The sequence below is a fragment of the Aythya marila genome (genome assembly GCF_965140915.1).
Source record: "Aythya marila genome assembly, chromosome: 1".
NCBI lineage: Eukaryota > Metazoa > Chordata > Aves > Anseriformes > Anatidae > Aythya > Aythya marila.
In genome coordinates, this window is record NC_139042.1 from 69,886,473 (window position 1) to 69,912,126 (window position 25,654).

General features: G+C 34.7%; 1 protein-coding gene across 1 annotated transcript in view; it reads right to left on the reverse strand.

Annotated features, from left to right (window-relative positions):
* OCA2 (OCA2 melanosomal transmembrane protein) overlaps positions 1-25,654 on the reverse strand; it is a gene marked incomplete at both ends in the record, with an annotated part of 186,299 nt that overhangs the window by 26,340 nt on the left and 134,305 nt on the right. The window contains 2 exons of the mRNA XM_082773952.1: positions 9,973-10,066; positions 22,227-22,320. Coding sequence (XP_082630078.1) covers positions 9,973-10,066; positions 22,227-22,320 — 188 coding nt within the window. The remainder of the gene's footprint in view (positions 1-9,972; positions 10,067-22,226; positions 22,321-25,654) is intronic.

Here is a 25,654-nt window from a genome sequence, read left to right on the forward strand (position 1 = left end):
AGAAGTCTTAATTATTTTTAAATTGATGTTGTTTTAATTTGCTTGTTTTTAAGTAGAATTGTTAATTATCCACTAAAATTATCCACTAAATTAATTATCCACTAAAAATTGTCAAGAATGAATGGTTTCACCATTTAGCTCTCATGAATCAGGAAGTAGTAAAAATAATGTCATATATCAATATATTTATATATATGCTATACTAAAGTCTTTACCTAAGAGCTGTTAAAAAAATCAACTATACTTATGGTTTACCAAATATATGATTTGTATTATTTAGCTTTAGGACACAGGAGTAGGTGGTTATTTTTAGTCAGATATGAGAATGGGGCTTCCATAAAGTAATTCTTCCCATCTCACATATCCCTTTAAGATGTCAGGACAAGTCTTTCCCTTTTCCTCTCCACTGACTGCAGAAGGAACACAAATGAATAGCTTGAATTAAAGGGATGAACTCAGGTGTGATGAGGTGCATTTCAACACAAGTTGAACAATACTTCAAAACATTTTTATGTGGTCTTGTTCTCTGAAAGGAAAAAGCAGAATATCCTGGAGTAACATGACCATAGGGAAAATGTTTAACTTCTGTGAGGTGAAGGTTGACCCAGAAAGGCCACTAACCACACTAAACTTCTTCTAAAATAATATATAAAACTATAGAAATTCACACTTCTTAATGCACAGGTTTTTGTGCTGTGCCTTATTGCTATATGCACACCAGACAGAATAGCCTGCAGACACTGTTCATGTTGGTCAAGTTACACTTCATCAGATTTTCAGTTGCATTACCATAGCCCCAAGGGTCCTCACTGACCACACTGCCCGTGCGCATACCCCCTCAAAGCTCCACCCCATCCATCTCATGGGCCAGGACCTCATTCAAGGTTCCTCAGGTGCTCCTCCATTCAGATGTTCTTAATGTCAGAAAACCATGCTGTACCTCCAACAGCAGTGTGCTTTAGCACATTCTTCTTTTTTTTTTTTTTTTTTTTTTAACAGCAATCTGCATTAAAACAAAAATGTTTTCTATGCTATAATTTGCCAGAATAGTTCAGAAATTAGTTGTTAATTAATAATAGTTCTTAAAGTATTTTTTGAATTTCCACAGAATCAGAAATATTAAATATTTCCAAGCCTGATACTACTCTATCTGCAACTGTAATTACAACAAGCCCTGGCTTATTATGTTTTTCTTAATTATTTCAGTAATGGTTGTTGATTTGTTTTATTAATAGAGTCATATTCACTGTCTCAAAGCTTACAGAAAAGCTGACCATTCATTTTGAATATGTTTCTATCAAATAGTCATAGAATTAATATTTTTTATGGCAGTTTATTCTGTGCATACAAAAGTGTCAATTTTTTTTAACCTCTAAACTCAGAGAAGGCACATTGTCACTGAACTTTTGAGTCTGACATCAATCAAAGTTCTCCCATTAAAAAGAAGTTATTAGAGCAACACGAAGTCACACAATCAATCTGTCAAAAGCGATATTCCTGTAAAACCTTAAAAAAAAAAAAAAAAAAAAAAAAAAACAACTATCTGTGCCTGAGAGGCAAAATTTATAGATGGCAAATTTAACTTCAAAATTAAAGCCCAGAGATCTCCGGACCCCTACTTTGCTCCCATGCTCATGGCAAATAGGAGCATTTTTTTTAATATTACTACATTTAAGTAATAAAATGTGATAGACTATGTATTGTATATAAATACTGCCATGTTTCTAACAAGATTACTTATTAGGCCAAATAACCCATACAGTGACAGTTCTAAAATGAGACCATTTAGGTTGCCTTTATTCTCACACAGTTTATATATGTAAGCATATATAATATTAAAATATACTACATTCCAGTATATTAATAAAGCAATGGCCACCTGCTATCTGTACGTCAATGAAAATAATGGATAGGAATATCACAGTCAACAATTTAATCCAAAGTCTTTGGAATTTAACAGAGACCATCGATTTTAATGAGTTCCCAATGAAGCAATGAAAGCAAAGGACTCCATAAGTCATAAACCTGTATTTCACTCTTTTCCCAGTCACTGTAAATAGCCTTTACTATAAACAGCCTTCACCAATATATCATATATAAGAAACACGACAGATTTTGATATATTTTTTTTAATTTTGCTGATTTCAGCTTTTGGTCTTTTGGAATGGCCTCAATTTTATTCTCTCTCTCCTTGTTTTCATTATTCATAGCCATATTGCTCAAATTCTTTTTTTTTTTTTTTTTTTTTTTTTTTTTAAACATTTCATTTATCAGCATTACTATACGTAGACCTCCTGCTCTGGCTAAGATCACACTTTTAAGATTTTAAAACCTCCTCATTACAGTGGGAGAAGTAAGAATGGAATTCAGCGTGCTTCAGAGTGAATTCTCTTAAAGACATATGAAGTTTCAGTCACAAAGAAACAAATTAGTAAAGAAAGTTCACATTAATAGTGTATATGGCACATGAAGAGAAATCAAATGATTTTTTTCATTCTGGCCAACACCTGGGTAAGGCAAATATTCACAGTTTTTTAACAAATTGAAATAACAGTGTTTCAGTACAGATTCCAAATTTGCTTTTTAAAAGGCAAGAACTTAGCCAAAAGGCAACAATGTAGAACCTTTCCAGAAGACACACTATGAGAATAATTTAAAAAAATAAATACATAAAAAACTTGCAAGATCAAGAGAAACCTATGCAGTAGCTGCTATCTTTCAGACAGAAAAATAGGAAGAGAGATTAAAGCACATGGCTGTGAAACTGAAATAAAAGACAGAAATGTTTCCAATAAATCCTATACACAAGTTCTATACAAAAGTCTATAAAAATGATCTGGAAATACTTAGCAGGATTATTGTTAGTTCACTTCTTCATATGTGTGCTATTTACGCTGTCCTGAAGGGCCATAACAAATGGCTACGGAAAGGCAGGATTTGTTCTGACCACCTGAAAGGCAGAAAACCCAGCTGAGGGAGATGAGTGAGAGAGTGGCTTGGTGGGTAACTGGCAGCCATCCAAGGTTAACCCACATTTCAAAAATAATCTGTTCGTTTCAGGATAAAAAATAAAATAAAATAAAATAAAATAAAATAAAATAAAATAAAATAAAATAAAATAAAATAAAATAAAATAAATACTAAATGAGGTAAAGATTAACAATTTGCATTATTATATTTTTCCCTTTGTATAACATACAGCTTTTTCAGCACTATACAGCACACAGGCTAACTAGGAGCCACATCTATCAAAAGTAGGCCCTTGCCTTTTCCTTGTGCTATATGAACTGAGATGGTAACAAGAAGAAATTCAGTCCAGCTTCTACTTTCAAGACATGATGAGGGAAAGTATCAAAGGCTATTTAAATCCTGCTTCTCTTCTTGACAGAAATATTCCTCTAATCTTAGTAAAAAAGCAGGCAATATGAGGCTAGGAATGATTATCAGTGAGTGGTGTAACTAGAAAGAGAATGAAGATGCTCTCCCCTCTCTTCTTACGTGGACCTACTCACAGCATGTAAAGTACTGGCACAGTTTTCATTTAGTTATCTACTAAACAAGCACTAGACCACAATGGCAGTAGAGATGTGGATAGAATAATACTTGACACGTGTCCCACATCTTCATTAACACTACTGACATTGATGAATTTTCTCAGAAAATAATGCACTGACCTCTTAACTACAGAAAATCTCTCTGAATGAACAGTCTCCATGTTTGCTCTTTTATTATTATCTTATTTTTCAACCACAGTCACGAAAAGCCTAACAACATAATGGTACATATGAACTTCACTTTGTGCATTTTAGCTTTTAAAAAAAAGCATATGCACCTCAACAGAAAGTATAAACTACAGCACAAGGCTCCAGATTAGTTCCTGCTTTGATACTGTAGAAGTTTAATCACTTAGAGAGCCTGTTTTCACTCCACATGCTCCTAAAACTGGGTAACACATTTTAATTATAAGACCTTATATCTAAACATGAAATGCTGTACATTCAGATACAGTACCACTCAAAATAGTTTGAGTATCTGGTAGAAATCAAATTCAGTGAAATGAAAAATGTGGTAATTTACTTGCCTTTTAAAAGCCTGCTAGAAAGGTGAATAGTCTCAACTGATCTCAGCCAATGTTAGTAGTGTTAAAATATGAACCCTCATGGTCAGACAAAAGGACTTTTATTTAAACTCCACCACCTACCAGTGAAAAATTGTTCAATGCAGATTTTTCTAGCATTTCATTCTTCAAGTTTTTACATGACTGCTATTTAAAGAGACACTGAAGAAGCACTGAATTGTTCTTTGGAGCAGATATTCTGATTTTCAAATACACTTTTCAGCACAAGTTAGTCTGCAACTAAAAACCTGGGCCAGACAATTCATGTGCAATTGTCATAGGGAAAATATCATTTATAAAAACTTCAGCATTAAACTAGAGTGTAAAGAAATAAGAAAAGATTTTAAGTCTTTCACAAATACTGAGCTAAGGTGATAGTGAACTTCTCTTTCACAGATAGTGGTTAAAACCACCATATTAGAGTGATTCATTTATTTATTTATTTATTTATTATTTTTGGACTGCCCTATTGTAAAGGCAAAAAAATGCAATAGAAGAAATCACAATTTTTGTCTTTGTGTTAGCTACAAGCATCACTCCATTCTGACACATATTTGATTTTACTTGTGCTTCAGTGTTCATCTTTATGTCAAAACACATTAAATTTCACAGTTCAACACCATGGCAGTAGAGAAGAGGGCTAAGACAAATACAGGTGAAGTATAGGAAGCTAGGAGTAAAAGTGAGACATTTTGCTTGCTGTTAATAGCAGCATGAGAAACCTTGCACCAGAACATGAGCAGTCTCTAAGTAAGCTGTATTCTAGCTATGTACCAGCTCCAATCTGAAGTGAGATCTGGGCACACAAAGGCATCTCTTATCCATTTTTTTCCCTCCCCACCTCTTCTCCCATTACCTTCTCCCCTTTGGTTTCTACAGGAAGGAAAGAGAAATAGAAATGCTAGACTGGAGATACAGTACATTTGAACTCATATGTCAAAATGGAAGACTTATGGTCAAGGACAAAGTGAAGGACCATGATACTTCATATCTGCTCCTTGCATTGTTAAGTCCCTTTAACTCATTGGATACTGCTTTGTGAGAATAACCCACGATAGCAAAGTGGCATGTACGTTCCTGGAGAATCAATGCTTCCTATAGAGCCCAATGAAGAAAATGAATGATTGCAATTGTTTTCTAGAAGCTCTTTTTCAGATTTTTGAAAATGGTATGTTTCATTTCATAGTCTTCAAAATATAAAACAATAAAAATAGAATTAAAAAAAATGAATAACAGAATCTTATGCAGCTTAAACTAAGATTAATTAGTTAGATTTCATCTATCTTTTGTGAAAAGTGATTTGCAAATCCAGAAGACTTCACAGCAAAAAGAGAAGGAAAAACAATGCTTGTATGCCCACAGGCCAAATAATTCAAAGATACTGACTTTAGTTAGAAGATATACGTTTGTTAAACTCCACATAAAACTTCACATGGTACAGAAAACTCCTATTTCAAGTTTGAAAATGAAATATCTCCACATTTAAGGGCTCAAAATAGTCTTTTTCCTTTTTTCTTTTTTTTTCTTCCAAAAAATATGACAAAACACAATAGTTCATCTTTCCATTTATGGTAGTTCTTATTCTTAAATAAAAATCAAAAGACACATTCATAAACGCTTATAACTCATGAATTATTCTTAAAATGGTTTGTACTACACTGTTGCAAGAATACTTCAGTTCATGGAGTATACAACTATTTAAAATAAGCAAAGTTCACCTTAATCAATTGAAATGGATGTTAATGTGGCATTTGCTTATTTAAGAGTACTCATTTGGCCAGTGCTGACAATTTAAAATCTTGCAATGGTTATTCTTGGATAGCTGAAAGAAAACTGGCATTCTTCTTAACAAGCCCAGCCTAGAATCTAACACTGAAAAATTTACTACCTTTCTACCTCAGTGAAAGATCAGCTGAAAAATCAACAGATAGTCTAAAGCTTTGCCCTTCCTAATACAATAGTGAATAGGATGTTAAAGTCCAGAGTATATTTTTTAAACTCATTTCCCTAAGTGTATTAATGAATGGAGCATTTTCATGTATAAATGTATTTTAAGTTTATGGTTAAAATAAGGTATTTCTAATAAACCTTCTAATGTTTTCCATACATAAGCAAAGAAGCCAAGATAAAGACAAAAAAGATGATGCAATATACCTAAAAAAAAAAAAAAAAAAAAAAAGCAAACATGGATTTTCAAAGACAAGTTTAATGAGGCATTAGTTGTAAAACAAAAACTTGCACAGATTGAACTAATGTCTTTGTTGAAGTGTTGTGTTTATACTTATCTGTGCAGAAGTCTGTTATCGTGTCATATATCAGCATTTAACCCATGACCCATTTAACCCGTTACTCTTCTTTACTCATCATAAAAGTTGTGGGAAATGAGATGAGGCTAACCTGTGTGTCTTTCTCATTAACCATTCCACAGCAGTTCATTGAATCATTGAACTTTAAGCATCCTGAAAACGTATGTTCTGGAGTTTCACAGCTGATAGAAAGCCCAGAGGTGAATTGTATTCAGGCGTTTGAATGCCACATTGCTCAGCTGAAGTCTCCACCACTGAAGTTCACATCCAAGGTAACAGGGCGGGTTTTATTCTGAACAGAATCAGCCTTAAACTACCAACAGTGTTTAGCATAGAGTGGTGTTAATAACAAGGAAAGAAGAAAAAATGACACTAATTGAACTGGAATGAACAGGACTACTAATATCTAACACATAATCAAGCCATTTATATGGCTTTACAGAGCCTAATGTTGGGTTTGTTTGTTTGTTTGTTTTTTAAGTATTTTTTTTTAAATCATGTAAATAGGATACACAGGAGTAGGAAAGGAAACCACATTTGTCCTCCCGTGTGCATGAATGATAATTTCCACCGGAAGCACTGTTTCACAGTCATTATGGATGATCACCAGAGAAGTTGTGGATGCCCCATCCCTGAAGGTGTTCAAAGCCAGGTTGAATGGGGCCTTGGCCAACCTGATCAAGTGCGATCAAACCTGATCAACCTGATCAAGGGTGGCATCCCTGCCTATGGCATGGGGGTTGGAACTAAGTGATCTTTAAGTAATCTTCCAAGCCAAGCCATTCAGTGATTTTATGATTGTTCTCATGCTGGGATAAAGGGATACAAGCAGGGATATCCTACTGTAAATATTTTTGCTGTGAATAACTCCCAAGATAAATCCTATGTTGAGAACATTTTTTAGTAAGCTATTATCAGAAACCAATATTTTTTGACACTTCCAAATAATTGTTACTACCAGTGAAGACAGAATATTAATTCAGATCTTCAGATACCATACGAAGGAAAAGTAACAGAAAAATGCAAAACCTGAAAATATGCACAACACTTGCAGGATCATGCCCAGCTAACTTTAACACTGTTATCTAAATTAGGTCCCTTGGGCTCATACCGTGTTCTTCCAGGCAGATTGAATTCCTCATGTATCAAATCATCTCTCCCATATACTCATCCTAATACATAGTTATACAATCCATTCCTCTTTTGCCTATATATTCCACGTCATGATATATTCACAGTCAGACAAAAATTACATTAAATAAAATTAGAGCATTTCCCATAATCCTTTCTTCCAGGAGAAGACTTTCTTCTCCTGTCATATAGCTCAAGCATTTATCTGTTTTTTGTTATTTTTTCTAAATCACATTATATATCAAAGACACACAGTGGTGATTGGTATTGTACTGAAGAAAGATGATGGAACATTACTTATTTTATGTTTGAAATACCACGTACATTTAAAAGGTTATACATGCATTTCTTAAAGAGAAGATTAAAACTCAAGCCAGCAATTTTATTAGCATGTAGAAACACATAATTACAGACCCTACAGCAATGAGCACTTCTTATGCTATGAAAGTTGGAAGCAAATTTTTCATTGGTAACAAAAATATTTCTGTGGGTCATTTTCATAATCCATAGGGCAGATTGACCTAGTGTGATGCTATATGAAAAACAAACTCAGAGATAGATTAGCAAAAATTTAAAGCTAACAAAAAATGCAGTACCTCAGTTAGAAGAGACATCTTCAATGCTCTCTGTCTTCTCAAGAAAAACAAAATTTTCTACACCCTTGATAGATATAAAATTTCTATGTTGACCTCTGGAAATCATTCAGGCAAGAAGACTATACTGTCTTTATTTGATCATTTGCTAAAAGAAATAGTATCAGTATTACACAGGCAGCCCTCCTTTATGTCAATTGTCTTGTTTATGATTGCAAGTTTCTTTGATAGCCAGACTAAAAATCATACTATGCATATTATCTTTCCCTGCCTTCTGCTTACTTATATATGCTGTCACTCAGTAATTACCTTCACATCAAAAAAGAAAAGAGAAAGCTAAAGAGAAAGCTCCAGGGTGAACTCATTGAGGCTTTTCAGTACTTAAAGGGGACTTATAAAAAAGATGGAGAGCGACTCCTTGCTCAACCAGATAATGGCATGACAAGGGGGGATGGTTTTAGCTAAAAGAGGGAAGATTTAGATTAGAGGTTAGAAGGAAATTCTTCACTCAGAGGGATGTGAGTCAATGGAACAGGTTGCCCAGAGAGGTTGTGAATGCCCCATCCCTGGAGGTGTTTTGAGACACTGGTAGAAGCTCTACAGAAGACCTTGAATCAGAGGTGTGAAACCTAATGAGGGACCCTGGGAAAACAAGGAAGAAATGCAGAAAAGAATCACTCTGTTCTTTGAGGAAACCTTCATGAATAAAAGTACGCAAGATCAAAATCTTCAAGATACACATAATACCTTTTAACACCAGGGGAAGCCTCTGAGTATATTGAATCAGGGTACATTTGACTAAAATAAATCTTTTCCTAAGGCAAGTTAGGGAAGAACTCATGAACTGCCTGCTCAGGGAATGAGAAGCTAGTAAAAGTGGCCTTTTATGTTCTTTCTGCTAATTAATATCCAACACTACCTTCCTGTGACTGTTCTGGATTCAGTTGTCCCATCTTTCCTCACAATTACCACAGCTTTCCTCAGTAACTATTTCCACTGAAAGCATACATAAAGAAGGTAACTTCAGAACGTCTGAATATCATCTTCAGTTTTTCCAAAGAGTAAATTCCAGTGAATAATGCTGAAAGGACTGGTTACACTTTAAACATCTTTGTATCTGCTTACCCTAAGCCTGTGAAGACTTGATTTAGAGACTCTCGGTGAAGAACCTTTTCCTAATATTCAGCCTGAACTTCCCCCAACAGAACTTCATGTTGTTCCCTTGTTGTTATTAAACAATTATTAATTAATAATTAAACCAGTATTAAACAACAACTTGAGCTGCTACTGACCATTGATTTCATTTTCACTTAGAGCTGCTGAGCAGGTGGCCAAAAAAAATAGTAATTGCCTTTAGATAAATCAGTTTACTTAAGGGGATTGTGAAGTTCTACTCAGTCTGAACTGGGGCATCCCACCTTCTCCCAGGGTTTCAATGTAATCACAACACCTTTATACACTCTATCCACACTACATAAAAATTACATGAGCAGCCTTTTGCTGGCATTTCAGTTCCCAAAAACAAATTAGGAACACAGAGTCACAGCATGGCTAAGGTTAGAAGGGACCTCTGGAGATCATCTGGTCCAAGCCCGCTACCAAGCAGGGTCACCTAACGCATGTTGCACAGAATCACATCCAGGTAGGTTTTGAATATCTCCAAAGAAGGAGACACCATAACCCCAGTGCTCTGTCACCCTTACAGTAAAGAAACAAATCTATTTTATAGACCTATTCAATAGATTTTCTCATTGGAGGATCCACTGTGTGTCTAAGAAAAAAAAAAAAAAAAAGACACATTTAAAGAAAGAAGTTTAAAATTTACCTGAAAAACTCCATGAAAGAGAAGCCGTAACCATGCTGTTCAGCAATTCCTGCACAAACAACATTTGCAGATGCTCCAATCAATGTCCCGTTACCTGCAGTTCAGAAAACAAATACTGGTTTATAGTCATGCTCTGTTTCTCACCTTTCTTGTGTTTATTCTGTCCTAAAGTCCTTAGATGTACCAGTTAGAAAAAATAAATTAAAAAAAAAAAAAAATCAATTTGTGTTGTATAGACTTGAAAAGAAACATACAGACAGTATTTCTACATCCTATAAATAGTTCCTTGCTTTCAGAGATAAGCCTGGTATCATTCTCTAACTCTACATAAGCCAGGAAAATAGGGAAGGAACATAACACCAATCTAACAGTCATCAAAGTGACACCAGAGACTTGCATTCAGATAAACTTGCTGATTTTTTTGTTCCTTATACAATAAGATGCCATCAGATGAGCTGAAAACAAAGGATGAGATAGCACAGGGAAGAAAACAGAATTTTGCAGCAATATCTTCAACTAACATTTGAGGATGTTAAGAAAAATGGATGCTTTTTTTCCCTTCACAGGCTTGACATTGACAAATTAATGTCTTTTATATATATATATGATAACTAATTGCTGGTTGGGTTTTGTGTTGCTTTTTTAATAAATAGAAAAGTCAGACAATGGAAGAGACTAGATCTGTTTCACATGTATTTACTGAAGTCAAAAGGATCGCCATAGTTATAAAGTTTGTTTGCCAAACCATAATGTTTCTTTATTAAATGGAAGAAAATACCTTTATTTACTGAACTTCAACAAATTACATTATACAGGTCCCCTTACGAGAGGAAAATGCAAAGGCAAAAAATGCCTTTGTGTACATGTTTATAAATGTCTATAAATGTGCATGTTTATAAAGCACATCTATCTTCTTGAGAGAACTGCATATCTCTTTTTTCTTTATCTCTTTCTGCTCCCTCAAGAGCTATGCTAGGTGAGCTGCCTCCTACTTGCTGTTTTTAAGGCTTTGACCTTCCAAGGCAACTGAGCTTGTTTCCCTTGTCCTGTCTTTGACTAAAAGTGTATTTTAGTTACTTTAATACTTCAGAGATATTAAATTGAACTTAGAACACCAGAATTCCTGGTAGGCTTTCGCATAACAAAGGCAAAACACAAAGCATGTGACTTAATACAAAAACAGAGCAAGTTAATACAGCTGAAGTTATTAGAGAAGTCAGGCAGGAACACTTAAATAATTTTCAATTCCAAAGCTAATCACTAGTCTTCAGCCTCCAAACATTTCATAAGAGGTTTCTGCTCTACATGTAGTGCAATTAGACATCACCATCAGAATAATATTACTATAGACAAGGAATATATCTCTGGTTTCAAATTAAGGAAACAGGAATGAAACTATACGTGTCCCATGACTGTGACAAGATACAGCCAAGATCTCCAAACAGCACACTCTCTTCAATACTGTACATGTGTTACAGTAATGCCTTCAAATAATGAGGTATTATGGAAAGAGTTTCTGGTTCAGCATTGAATTGATTTCCCTGAGTAGATTTCACTTGAGGAGAAATCATCACCTTAAATGTTATCTGAAAGAAGTGGTATTTCTTTTTCATTCATTCAGAATGTGTGTACAGTTTAATTAGGTATTGGCTCAGCAGGCTTCAAAGAACCGCACTGAAATTAACAACCAAAGCAAACTTTTGTTTCCCCTCCAAGGAACATCCATCTCAATGGCAGGCATTTAACTGAGCAGTGAAATAATGAAACCATGACCTCTGAATCACAGATAAGTCAAGTCTAGATACATGTACATGGGAACCTATACACATTAAATTTGTTCAAATTGATGCAAATGAAGAATAAGTATTTTCTAGGCTTTCACAGAATCTTCAACTCATCATCACTTCATCTTCAATCTTAAGAATAATTAATCTAAAAAAAACATAGCAAAGAATCCTATTTGCTTGTATGCTCAAGCTGTAATAGCACATTGGTCAACTGTATCAAAGTACAACACCGTAATAACCAGTATATCAGTTTTGATGACTACCGTAACTCATCCTTTATCACAGAGCATATAGTTATCAAGAAACTATATTCATTACAATGAATTAAATGCAATATTTCTAATGTCCATAGTAGGTGATATGTTTGAGGTAAACCATAAATATTATCTTTCATACCTATTCTGCCTTTTTTTCTTGGTATACTGCAGTCATTATTGTCAATGCTAATTATGCTTAAGAATTCATAACCATGAAATCAAGAAAATATTTTTTCTTAATGCAAAAAATATATACATATATATTCACTTTGATGTGTGATCATAGAAAGATTCAGACATGTCAGTTAAAGTGCCAATGCTATGCAGGCTATATAGAAGAAAATAATGAAGGAATCCTTATGGATCATTGATCATTTTTCTATGGACATGCCCTAGCTTTTCACAATTATTTCAGAAGCACAGTAGAAGGTCTTTGAACATTTCTGTCTAGAAAAGGTGACATAAAAATATCTTTTCTCACAGCAAATTACTTTGAATATATTTAGGGAATGCAAAATCAAGTATAAGAAAGTATTCAACAGTTGTAGTTTAAAATAAATTCATTTATAAAATATCCAAAACCAAAACCTACTTATTTAAACATGTCTTTCTATATCAATCCAGCTTAGAGAAACAAGTGGGAAGATGTTGAGAGAGTTTGGTAAGTCTGATTTGATACCTGCAGTATCTAACAGACCAGCTTCTTCCAGCCTTTTACTTCCATTTGCACTACTTCCTCTCAACACAGTGTTCACAGTTATTACACTCTGATATAGCCCTGTAGAGACTACTAAATTCAAGCCTAGAACTGGTATACCATATCTAATGCACCTCCCTGGCTCAGCAGGCCTCTGCCTTGGTAAACAAAGTTCATCCACATGGCTACAATCTGCAATGCACTGAAAAATACTTTGGGGAGAACTGATTAATCTTACCAAAGGAAGGAGCTGGGAAACTGGGGAAGAACCATAATAAGCAAAGGGAGAGACAGTTTACATCAGTAATGTTTCCTCTCACTTTAAACCTCATTCTCAGCTGTTGGTTTTACTTGGTAGCAGCACATCTATTACATCCAAGTACCATCAGTTCTTAGGAGTCTTTGGTATTGCCCTTGAAGAAAAACCTAACCCTTGGGTCTGCTGCACTCTTAATATGTTTGCCTGGAGAATCACCCTCAAAGTGTCTGGCAGAATCTGTGTTTCTTATTCAAAGCACCAAGAAATCAAAGGGAAGGGATTATCACCAATAAAGCTATTTCACCTGGCATGAACAGCCTTCATAAAAATGGTTTCTCAGAATATAAAGGAGATAGTACCTTGTGCAACAGCAAGTTTAAAAGAGGATTGCTCTTTTCTGAGAAAAAAAAAAAAAAAGTCTTGTTTTTTTCTGTGCTTAACACACCACTTCTCCACATGGCCTAACAGCAGATAGCAAGCTACACATGGACTTAACCAACAGACTTTCTGCGTTTTCTCTTCCCTATATCTCTGGCTAGCTAATGCAGAAGCAAAAAGACTACACTGCTTTCATAACAACTGCTGAGCTAAGGCTATTATTTAGCCATGTGCCAGTAGAGAAAAGTGTTTATTATTTTTCTGTAATCCAATTATTTCAATGGCAAAGCTAAAAATCACTGTCCTGTAGCCACAGTAAAAGACATATGCAGCACTCAACATAAGCCATGAAAGCAGATTTACCCTTAGCCTTGGACAAACATCTATGCAAGGCACAGTTTTGCACAGGCACAGTTCTGTGTACTGCTTTGTCCCAGGCAAATATTCTTACTTTGAAGCCAGGAGTTCACCACAGAATCATGAATAATTTCAGGATGAGGTTTCTCAGACCTGCTTTTTGCTGTAAACAATCTCATTATAGTGTCTACACAAAACCTACTGAAGGAAGCCAGCTCCTTGTTTTCCATACGTTTTCAAAACTATGCAGTCTTCCATGCACTTAATTCAGTTAAGAATAAGCAGACTGAAGTGTGTGGCTTTCTTTCCATAGCATGTCATTTCTATACTCAAAGCACATCCCGAGCAAATGTGACAAACCTGGTTACAGAACTGAACACTGAACAGTTATAATTTTGATTACCCTTATAGGTGACAACCTTCACAGCTTTCACTAATTTTCTGTTTCACGCTAATCTAATCCAGATTTGCCTCATTAAACAGAGCCACTTATATTCATGTCTTAAGGGTGTACAACTCTTGAATATCTTTTAATATTGTTTATGAGTAAAAATAAACAAGCCCTGGATAATCAAATTTGCAATCAATAAAGAGATAAAGAATTAAAGCCATGTAAACTGTTACCAATCCTTACAATAACCAGAATCCTCAGCTCATAAGCAGTAAGGAGAAAAGGCCTGCGTGAACTCATTGAACATAGTTATATGTCACAGACTTCAATTATACAATATTTATTTATTTACTTATTTTAATTTTACCTGTTTGGAAACATGTTGAATTGGACATTTCTGTCCAATTGCCTAGATGTGAAATTTACAGGGAAAACACTGAAGGTGAATCACAGTTTTGAGTTAATTTTTCCAAAGGCTTCATTGACCTAACCATTCAATTCAACATCTTGAATCATGTGAACTTTGTCCTACTTTACTACTACTACTGTTCTGCCAGCTGTAAAGCTGCTGTAACTATTACTTTATTCAGTGCTCATTGTTTTCTTTTTCTTTCTTCTATGACAGTAAAAGTTAAAATTTTCCTGGGCACACAAATCCCAGGTTACACTTTTTTTTCTCTCTCTAATTTTTAGATACTGACATTTAAATTGTCTGCTCAATTTCACAGCTTCTCCACATATGGCACCACTAGGGACCAAATGTTGAAAAATAGTTCCATAGGAATATCAAAATAAAAGTATATTATTCAACTTTATACTTCAGAGGTGAGCAGAACAATGTAATATTATTCAAAACTAAATGTCCCTCCATTAAGTTATTTTAGAATGTTCAGTGCTTAAAATTCAGATTCCAACTTTACACAAATTGACTTTCAATTGGAGCTTAGCTGTTACGCTTTGCTACGGTTCAAGTGCCTTGCTTAAAAAGAGTTCACAACTCCTGCTCATTGCCCTTATTTGTTTTAGGTGTATTAACTGCAATTGTGCTGCAGATATTAATATATATATAGGTAATAAGGGTACCAGTATAACTTTCTTTAGTGTCACACAGAGTGTCTGATTGATTATCTGATTCATCACTATAAATCAATTATATCAGAGACAGAGATATTATTTTCCTTTTGCACCACTCAACACTGCTGCAAGCAACACGTTATTTATTTTCCAGAAAAAAAGAAAAAAAAAAGAAAAAAACAAAAGGTGTGTTGTCTGGAAAGTGCCTGCAGTGAGAGTGGAAGGAGGAGAGGAGAAAGAGAAGGAGAGGCCAGTATTATCTTCTACGCTTAGAGTTTCAAAGCTTGCTATAGCTTCCTTTTCTTGTTATGTCTGATAGCCCAAATGCTACCTTCTAACTGAATATACCTCTTCTGCTGACAGCTGTGTAGAGTCTGTATTCTCATATTGCAGTGACTCAGTAATACAAAATAATGAGTTTAAATATTCTATATTATTCTAAAAATAGAAATGGTCAAGGCTTCTAAGAACCCTTCATAATTTATGATAGATAAATGCACAAAGCAAGGAAATAAAATTAAACAAAACTCTGCTTTGCAGGAGTCTTCGATGTCATCTCTGCTGTCACCACTGATAGTTAACCTTTCTCTAATTTGCAGAACTCTTTAGCAAGCAATTATTTTACACAGATTGAAAACAATACGATCATTTCAAATTCATCAGCAATGTAAGCATTTTTATGAAGTGAGCTTATGTTTGGTGCAAATTCTTTTGAAAAATTACTTTTGAATACTACTGAATTCTGTATATTACATACATATTCTTCTCCTTTCCATTTTAAAATCTAAGATTTACCATCTGAACTATAAATCCTCATCAGTACAGATGACATGAAATAGCATGTCCTCTACCCCATATACTTCATATTTTACCCTTAATAACATGCATACATAGATATATATATATATGTGTCTGCCAAGATAACTCTTTTCAAGCTTAGAAAAATGGCCTTGCTAAGAAAAACTGACTGGGTTCAATATGTTTTTTGATTCCATATTAACTCAATGTCTTAAAGCCAAGCAGGCCTCTGATATTTCCTTAATACAGACATCGATATGTCCATCAAATGTACACATTGAGGTTTAGCTGTTTTTACATTTTACACTCACAGCTTTATTCTCTATTTCTTCCATGTCACAGAGGATTATCTTCAGTAATCTTAAAGATTAGAGAATCTCCTCTAGCTGCAGGTACATTGGTAATGAGCCTGGCTCTCACATCACAGACTTTAAAGCATTGCTGGCCTTTAAGCAGAACTTCATACCGAAAAAGTGTGAAGATGCCCCAGAGTTTGAATGTCATGAAAAAGCTAAGAAAAACAGCACTTGGATTTTTATAGAAGGTTGAATGTCTTGTCTGTTTCATAAAACAGCATGAGATTAGTTTGGACACTTGAATACTGATGCAGAGAAAAGATTTCTTGTGCTCATATCTGATGATACTGCTCTTAGGGCTACAACAAAAATGAAACATTCAGTTAATACCTGAAGAGAGATCTTCATTAAGAAAAAGCAAACAGTACTACCATTTACTGGAGTCATTGTTTAAAGTCCAAATTACTTCTTTCCATTACAGCAAACACTACAGAAACAATGTAAAGTATATTCAGAAAGGAAATTAGATATTAGGATAAGATATATAAAACACCTGCTGTATTTGCTTCTTGATATGTAAAATTTAAAGGTATAATACTGCTAAACACCACACAGATCTTTAAAACTGAGACACTTCCTGAATTTCCTCATTTGTCTTGCCTGCCTTTTAAAATCAAGAGCAGTAGCAGCCTTTTCCTTTTGAAAGATCCCATATTACTTTCATTGATTCCCTATGGTCCTAGTTTTTATTTGGATTATAAATTGTATAACAAGCGACAAAAAAATTAACCAAGTCAGAGGTGTCTCACCCACAGACATAGAACTGAACCTCAGGATTTCAGATTCTCAAAAGACTCCATTGACCTTTAGAAACAACCGAAACTTGCAATATCAGCATCCTGGCTAAATTCAAGCTTAGGTAAATATATTCTCTCAACAGATTATTTTTTCCTACAGTTTCAATTACATTCCATTGTATACAACAATTAATTTTGTAGTAGTACTCCTACTAGCAGTTGGTGAGTACTCAACTAGTAGTTGCTGAGTAGTACGCCTCAACTGCTATGTTTTCACTTTGGATTTTGGCATACTTTTTGAACATTTCAAATTGAAAAGCCTTAAACAAATGTGATCTGTTGCAACTATAATTGAACTTCAAAAGGATCTACAGAGGTGCTATTTTCATAATATTAATTAAGAATTATATATTTTAATGTTTTATTGAAGGCTTTTACTTTTCCCTCATATTGCAAAGAAGCAGGGTTGATTTAGTAATATAAACAATATTTCTAGATTTATAGCTTCACCGTGCCTGAAGCTTTACAGCTAGTTTAGGATTTTACTGAGCAGAATCAGTGCGAATAATAAATGAGTAAGTCTCCACTGTGCATGGTCCAATCTGCATCAGGCATGTAAAGAGGCTTGCCAAGAGACAGAACAGCTACAGTATTGAACCACCAAGAGAAATCCAACTTTTTTAGTTGCAGTGTGGGTTTCAGTCTTTTAATAGCTGTAATTGTCCTGTGGATAATGGATATTAGTCACACCTGGGTTTTGACCCTGTAAGGTTAGAAGAAAAATGCTCTTTTCGCCTCCTTTCTCAAAGTACAACCAAGCTTGCAAGAACAATACAGCTGTATGCATCCTAGAGCTTGCCTCTGTCAGCAGAATTATGACAAAGATAACTTTCAGGTGTTGTCCTCCAGGAAAATACACTGAGAAGAAAAATAGCACAATACTATAAGCCACAGAAAATGCTCCCTTTAGACTACTGGAGTACTTACTGTAGCAGATATATACTTTTCTTACACTAGCAACAGAGAACTCAAATGCTAGTGACTTTCAAGTATGATTTCAGTTAACTTTTAACTCAAGCTTTTTTTTTCTTCTTTTTGCAAACGTACGTTTTATGAATCAAGAAAAAAAAAAAAAAAAAAAAGAGAGAGAGAGAGAGAGATAAAAAGACAAATAAATGCCAGCTGTACAAATGTCAAATGTACAAAATCCTTTCAAGCAATGTCTTAGCTATAACCTCTTCAGCTCACTAAAGAATCTAGTCCTACACAATTGAACAGTCTTAACAGGTGCATTTCTGACTGTGCACTTACTCAAATTGAGTTGAATCCATATTTCTTGTTATTTTACAACTTATAAATCAATAAAATCTACACGATTAAAGCTCCTCCTGTTCTGAAATTGCTGGAACTAGCAATCTTCATTTATGCTCCAAAATTTCAGAGCAGCATTCTCTACACACTGTTGGAAGGCCTATGTACATCTCAGTCTCAAGAGATACCATAATTTCATCACGTACTAGAATAGGAAGCATTAATGAATAAAGCTTTATTCAATGTCATCTCCTGAAAAAGAAATATGAATATATTTGTCAGAACACCAGAACACCGCAGAAAATGACTGAAGCTATTTCCTTGTTTGTTTCCTTCAGTTTATTTTAAACTTATTGTTGTCTTTCCCTCATAGTCAAAGCACAATTGAAATACTGGCAGATAATACATTAAAAAAAAAAAAAAAAAGTAAGCAATACAATTTTTCAATCTATTGCATAGACATCCTGACCATTAATGACCAGACAGACATGAGCTAATAGGGCTACTCAGCGTTCAGAAAAATTGACAAACCAGGAGGCCCTGAGGCCAGAATTCATTTGACTTATCTTTGGATATCCCTCTGAGCTCCTGAATTTCTGTACGTTAAGGGCTCCTACATACTCTGCAGAGAATGTCTCACATTTTCAGTGGATGAGTAAACACCTGCCTCTTGGAAATGCCAGTCTCCCCAGCACAAAACAAGGAGCCCAGGGCAGCAAGACTCCTAATTTACAACTTCATATAAATTCTTAAAGATAATTGTGTTATCTTTAATATCTTAGAGATAATCTAGCTCTAAATTTCCAGAACTAGATCTCCTGGCAATTTACTATGTTTACTTTTTAACTGCATAAGATTAACCTGACCTGACCAAGAAAATTTCTGCCAGAATGGAGCTGCAAATTCTGTGGAAGACCGAAAGGTTTCAAAATTGTGGTCACCTCACCAGGAACTGCCAATGGCCACCAGTTTTGTTGGTTTTCTTTATTAAGAGACAGGACTTTTTAATTCCTTCTCACTTCCAGATACACATTTTACAGAACAAGGATCATCTGTGCTATTTTCAGTTACTCCTTATCTCTGAACCCAATGCCATGAAAGAGAGAAATTTAATAGCAGCAGCTTTCTTTTGGGAGACACTGGTGAAGATGACAACAATATGGTAGTTATACTGGCAAAGGTCTCTCTGTCTTGCTTGAGATTGATTCAATCCTTTCATTTCCAGGACAACAGCTAAAGCAATGAAAGAAAATTACAGTCTTTTCTCATCCCATCATCTTCCAAAACAGTAGGTGGCTGTGCAGTTTGTGACAGTAGAAAAATTGTACCCACTGGAAATTTTCCAGGACAACATGTTGCACAGTATTTCCAACATGAGCACAAATGATAATGTTCCCTTCATGGTCACGTAAGCATACGGCAGTGTTTACCCTGAACCCAAGAAACACCATCCAATTACAAGTACAGAAGCTGTGTATTATGTAGTAAACAACAACCTCTGAAATCTATGCCTTTAATGTATTATTTAATCAGGCACTTTTACAAAATGTCTTGTTTGTCAAACTCCTTTGGTTGCATAAGGAACAATAAGATAAAATCTTTTGCCTTAGGCATCAGACAATAATGATATAATTTTCAGTTTCCTATTACAAAATGAGATTAGATCCTGAGGATTCTTTCATATCACTTCGGTGCTGATAAGCCTTTATTTTGGAAATAATTTTAAAGGCCATATGAATTTTTTGTTTTGGTATGTGTTTTTTGTTGTTGTTGTTGTTGTGGTTGGTTGGTTGGCTGGTTGGTTGGGTTTTGTTTGGTTGGTTTGGGTTTTGTTTGCTTTTAAAAAGCTCCTTCTCTTCCACTTTTTGAGGGTTTATGAGATTTTTCAAAGTAAAATATTTTCTTAAGAATAAACTGCCATCCATTAGCTTCTGGTTTTGAAAAGGGAAAGTCAGGACTATATTAACCTTCAGACTAACATTCTCATGAGACCTTTGCCAGTATAAGTCATAATTCACTCAGCTTTATCCTAATAGAGTACTATTTGGAGTATTTAAGCTTTCACAAACAATGATAATGCTCTAACTTTTTATCAGAGTACTTATATGTAGTCTATTTTAATACGTGAGAACTTCCTATGTACATGTATCTCTACTACGTTGAATTCAAACAATGCTTATGGTACTGCTTATATTGTTATTGTTGTTTCATATGGCATAGACACAGAAGTCTGTGTTAAAATCCCAGCAGCCCTTCAAAAATCAAATTAAAGGTATTTGGGTTAATACAATAACTGATACTTTAGGAATATCAACTGATGTTTCTAAAGATGAAAGATAATACAGTAAAGGCTCCAAGGCTGGTGAAGTGCTTCCCACTCAGAATATGTCAGTGTAATCAGGGCAACTTTACATACCTTATGCTTTTTTATTTTTTTTTTTTTAAAATATCTGAAAGTTTAATGAAATCAGTATCTTTGATGATTAGCAAATTGAGAAGAAAGATGATATTTTATGGCAAACATCTATATAAAGACATGCTGATTATTCAAATCACTGGTTTTAAAGAGGAACAGATTTGCCGATTAAAGTCACAATATAACGAGTAATGATGAGTACAAAAAGACATTCCTAAAATGAATAACTCTTGTTTGGTATAAATTGTCCTGTCTTTGCAACACGCTCTTAAAATTCAATCTGTAAATTACATCATTATAATCTTTGTTAGGTATTAAGGTCACTTGTACTAGCAATCACTTAGCTAAATAAACAAACCAGAACTTGTATTAAACACAAAACTGGTTTTGGTTTTAATCTCCATAAAGTAAAGGAAACTATTTGGAGGATTTCAGAGGTAGGAAGGGGTGGATTCATTGCAGAATACTATCCATTTTAATGTTATTTAACCTAACTGTCTAAATATTTATGGATCAGAACACAGACCAATACAATGTAATTAGCATTAAATCTCTCACTAGTTAAAAACAATGCTAACTCTACTTCTCATTAAAAGCTTATACATTTCAATTGTACTTAGTACACTTGCTGTTTGCGTCAAAACACTTTCATAAGCTATTAGTAGAACATAGAGTAATCCAGTATAAACATTAATTTAAAAACTACCGGATTGCTATTCTTCTTTGTTGTTATAACAAATAGAGTGGAAATCTTGGACCTACTGTGGAAACATGATAGATTTTTAACTAAAAATAAATAAATAAATGAAGTCATGAAGCCATCTGCTTGTTTTATGGTAGTGTACTGACAAATACAAGAAATCCCAAGTTAACACCAATATGGGTATTAGAAGAATGGCTATTAGCTTTCTTTATTTGAGGTAAATTTCCCAAATATTTCAGTGACATCTTCCACAGAGTAAGGAGTGCTAAATAGGCCAGCAAATGGATAATCAACCCAGTTCTGTAAGCAAGCCAGAAAACCTCCCAGTGACTTCAATAGACCCTGAATCAAGCCTTCAGATCTCAGCTATTATACATTTTATGTACCTTTTCAATGAACAATGATGGGCCTCTGCTCTGGAAGCTAAACGTATCTTTGTATTTTCTCTCTCAAAAGGTCAGAACCCCAGAAGCACCATCTGGACTGCTGCTTTGTGTGTTTGTACTTTATGCAGATACCATCTTCAAACACAGACTGCAAAAATCCTATTGTAGTTTATGCAGCAGACAGTGGCTGGGATCCTTATCCAGGAGTCCTTTGAAGTCAAAAGGAGCTGCACGAGGCCCTCTCTATGTTTTGCATAACAAAATCATTGGACGTATTTGAACTAGTTAATACATATCATAATTTCAAAGTTATTGCCTCATGTTAGCTTTCTTGCATAGGCTCTTACCTCCAAGGCATGCACCCATGGCCAACGAGAAGATTAATGGCTTCATAGGCAAGTTAACATCAGGATCCTTACTCAGGTTGAGAAGCACAGGAATCTATGGTTAAAGAAAAGGAGAGAGTGAAATTCAGGAGACATTACCCAACCATCAGTACGTTATAAATAAAATCAATTTAAGTCAAAAACTGAAAACACAAGCAAGTCTAAAGTATAACTGTTTTTCAATGAGCATCTTTGCCTAATATTCTTGTTTTCTGCTCAGTTTTTCCCACTAATTGTGCTGGTCCTGCAGTTCAAGAGAAGTTACTGGCAATGTCAAGCCAACCCTGGCACTGGTTGACTGCTTACAAAACCAGAGATCCCTTAAGGTTGTGATTGCCTCCCATTGAGCCTTCTATTTCAACTGGGAACTGTCAGTGACTATAAGCAATTCCCCTTCCACTTCCCATAACCTGAAGGACAGATCTATCTCTTCTTCCTGGAAACAGCTGTGAGAGATGTCCAGACCTCGACCTGGTTGTATACCATGCATCAATAACTAAAATATTCCTGAGTTCTTTTTATAATTAAATGTGTCTGATCTGTTAGGGAGACACTGAGAAAGAAGATCAATGCAGCTGGCTTCTGAATTCACAAGTAGAGCTGAATTATTCTGCTTTTTAGTCTAATATTACATTTACCAGAAAATGTATATTTGTTCTCCTGGGAAATATTTGCAAATTTTTATTAATTTCATTTAATATTTTTAGCAAATAAAATAAATTATTTTAAAAAACACACACAACTTGTAAGTCAAATGAGGTTTGTAAGGAAACATAAAAGATTTCATTAGGCAACTGGTGTAGAGCCAAAAAGTACAGCAGACAAGCTTTCTAGTAACACCAAATCTTAGTCAGTAGCAACCTTCAAAGCTACGCAACTTGAGTTTTGATTGGGGAAAACTGTTTATACTTCCACTTTATTGTATAACTGCTTCTTTTGAAAGAAAGGCATGATTAATACCTGTAGAGAAAGAGTTATTAGCAAGGTGAGAGTTGATAATGCTATTGATCTGCTTTTAACATGTCTGTGGGACCAAAGGACAGAGAAAGAATAAGCAAACATGGAACACTAAGAAACCAAGAGGCAAGGGATGTACGTAAATAACTGTAATTTGCCTAAAGCTGAATGCTTTCTCAGAATTCGGGATCTTCAGTAGTGATTAGAGTTATGACTTTTAATCCTCTGATTTGTCATTTGGACGTATTTCAAAGGTCCCCCTCAAGGGCTGTGATCTCAGAGATGGACCAGCCACTTCCTGAAAAATGTTCTCAATTTGATGACTGAATAATGCTCCCCTTTACTGACTGGATCAATATATCGGCTTTATGAAGAATTACAATCCTTTCTTTCTCCCTCTCTCCTGCCATTGGTGCTAATCATTCCTCTTAAATCCTCTAATTGGTTAACATAGATAAGGTAATGTTTAAGTAATTATTCCTGAACTGTACATTGCCTGAAGATGGGTACTTCTATTTCAGGCCTAAAGAAGAGTCAGCATGCTCAGTATCTTGTCTGTTGTTTTTGCTGGATTTTTTTTGTTTGTTTTTGTTGTTGATATTCTTTTTTTTTTTTCACAGGACAGTAATAAAAAAAATCATTTCCCCCCATAAACTTTGTTTCTCTCAAACCACTGCTGCCAGAACATGATACGCAATTCAAACCACAATTATATTTATGTTTCAACATAAAATGAAATAAATTTAAACAAAAATACTGAAATCCCAGAATAAGCCATCTTGCTCAATCTAGATAAAGCATTTCTTCCTGCTGTGTAATTTTGTAAGAACCAAAGCCAATTATTAGCTCCTTGGAATTATTTGCAAGTATCCTGTTATACTACATTAACTCTCTTGTTGTAGGACACAACCCTGAACCATGCAGGACTTTTTAAAACACTTTTTAAACCAGATGACCTTGTGCCATCCACTGCCCTGCAGACATGGTGGAGGTGCATTAAGATGACAATCCTATTTTCTTGCTTTTGAGGTCAATCCTAAAACTGTTGCTAGCAGGATCCTAAGTGCAGACCGAGTAATGCTATTTTCATACCTCACTGATGAGAACTGTGTGGAAAGCAGAGCCCTGTGGCCCTCCAGGGGCTCTTCCCTATATAAAGCACTGTGAAGGATGTGAGAAGCAAGAAGTGGAATGTAGATACCAGTCAGAAAGTCATTCAGGTAACTCTCCACTTAGTATTTGCAGCTAGACATGCACAAGACTCCCATCAGAAAGTTTGGTTCTCTCTGTTTACTGAAGGAGCTCCGCTCTGTGAGCTCTAAGTGATTCATAAATCCCTACTGGTTGAAGACACTGAAACTATTTAGAAGAAAGTCTCTAATCAAAGGTTTGAAATTCATGGTTTGAAATTCACTCTATCTTCTTTAAAACACAAAGATGCATTGCAATGCATAAAGAGAAAGTGAAATTTTTAAACCCAAGAAAATATTTCAGGAGTGCAAATACAAACTTGACCCCTCTGGTTTTATTGGTATCTCCTTGACATAATATTGCTTCCCTTCCACTTGATTTAAAAAAAAAAAATCTTCATAAAAATTAATTATCTATGTTAAGATTATCATCAGTGATGTCATGCTTCTAAGTACATTAACTGGCAGCAGGCTAGATCAATGATCTCTGCTCCCATAAATGTCTGCTTTTTCAGCAAGAGACAAGTACTGAAACATGCCTTAGGAATATATATTTATGTACAGTTAAATTTGGGTGTTTCCCTTATTTAAAGGAATTCATGTCTACCAACGTATAGCAGTTATGGTTATAAAGAGAATGGAAGATCTATAGATCTCCATCATATGCTTGAATTTAGATCTAGCATGCATGTAACCTCTGTAAAGAAGAGATATTTCTAACAAGGAATGCCACCTCATAAGTTTCAGTTTTAAATAATCAGATGAAAAATGAATGCAAAACATTCAGTTAATTTTCTAGTGATTCAGATAAAAATATTTAGTTATCCATAGAGTGCACCAAGTTTTTGCAAACATTATGGAATATTCTGGCAACTACACGTCACAAAGGCTCCAAAAGTCACTAGCATCATTTTTTTGTTATATAAAAGTAAGTATAATACAAATAGTGTTCTAATTTCCATCTTCAGAACATTCATGACCCAAAAGCAATGAAGAATTAGGAAATTTGATCACCAGCAAGAGCTTTTAAATAGATATTGCAAAGCAATTAAAGCCAATAACATCTCTTAGTGCTTGAGCAATTACCTTTTAAACAGATAAGGGTCATAAACAGGCTGTTACAAAGGGAACCTCTGCTTCCCATAAAATCACCTTAGATATATATTTTTTTCATATTCATTCATGCAATTACATATTGGGCAACACTTTTGCACTACAAATACCTGAAACTTCAGCTTTATT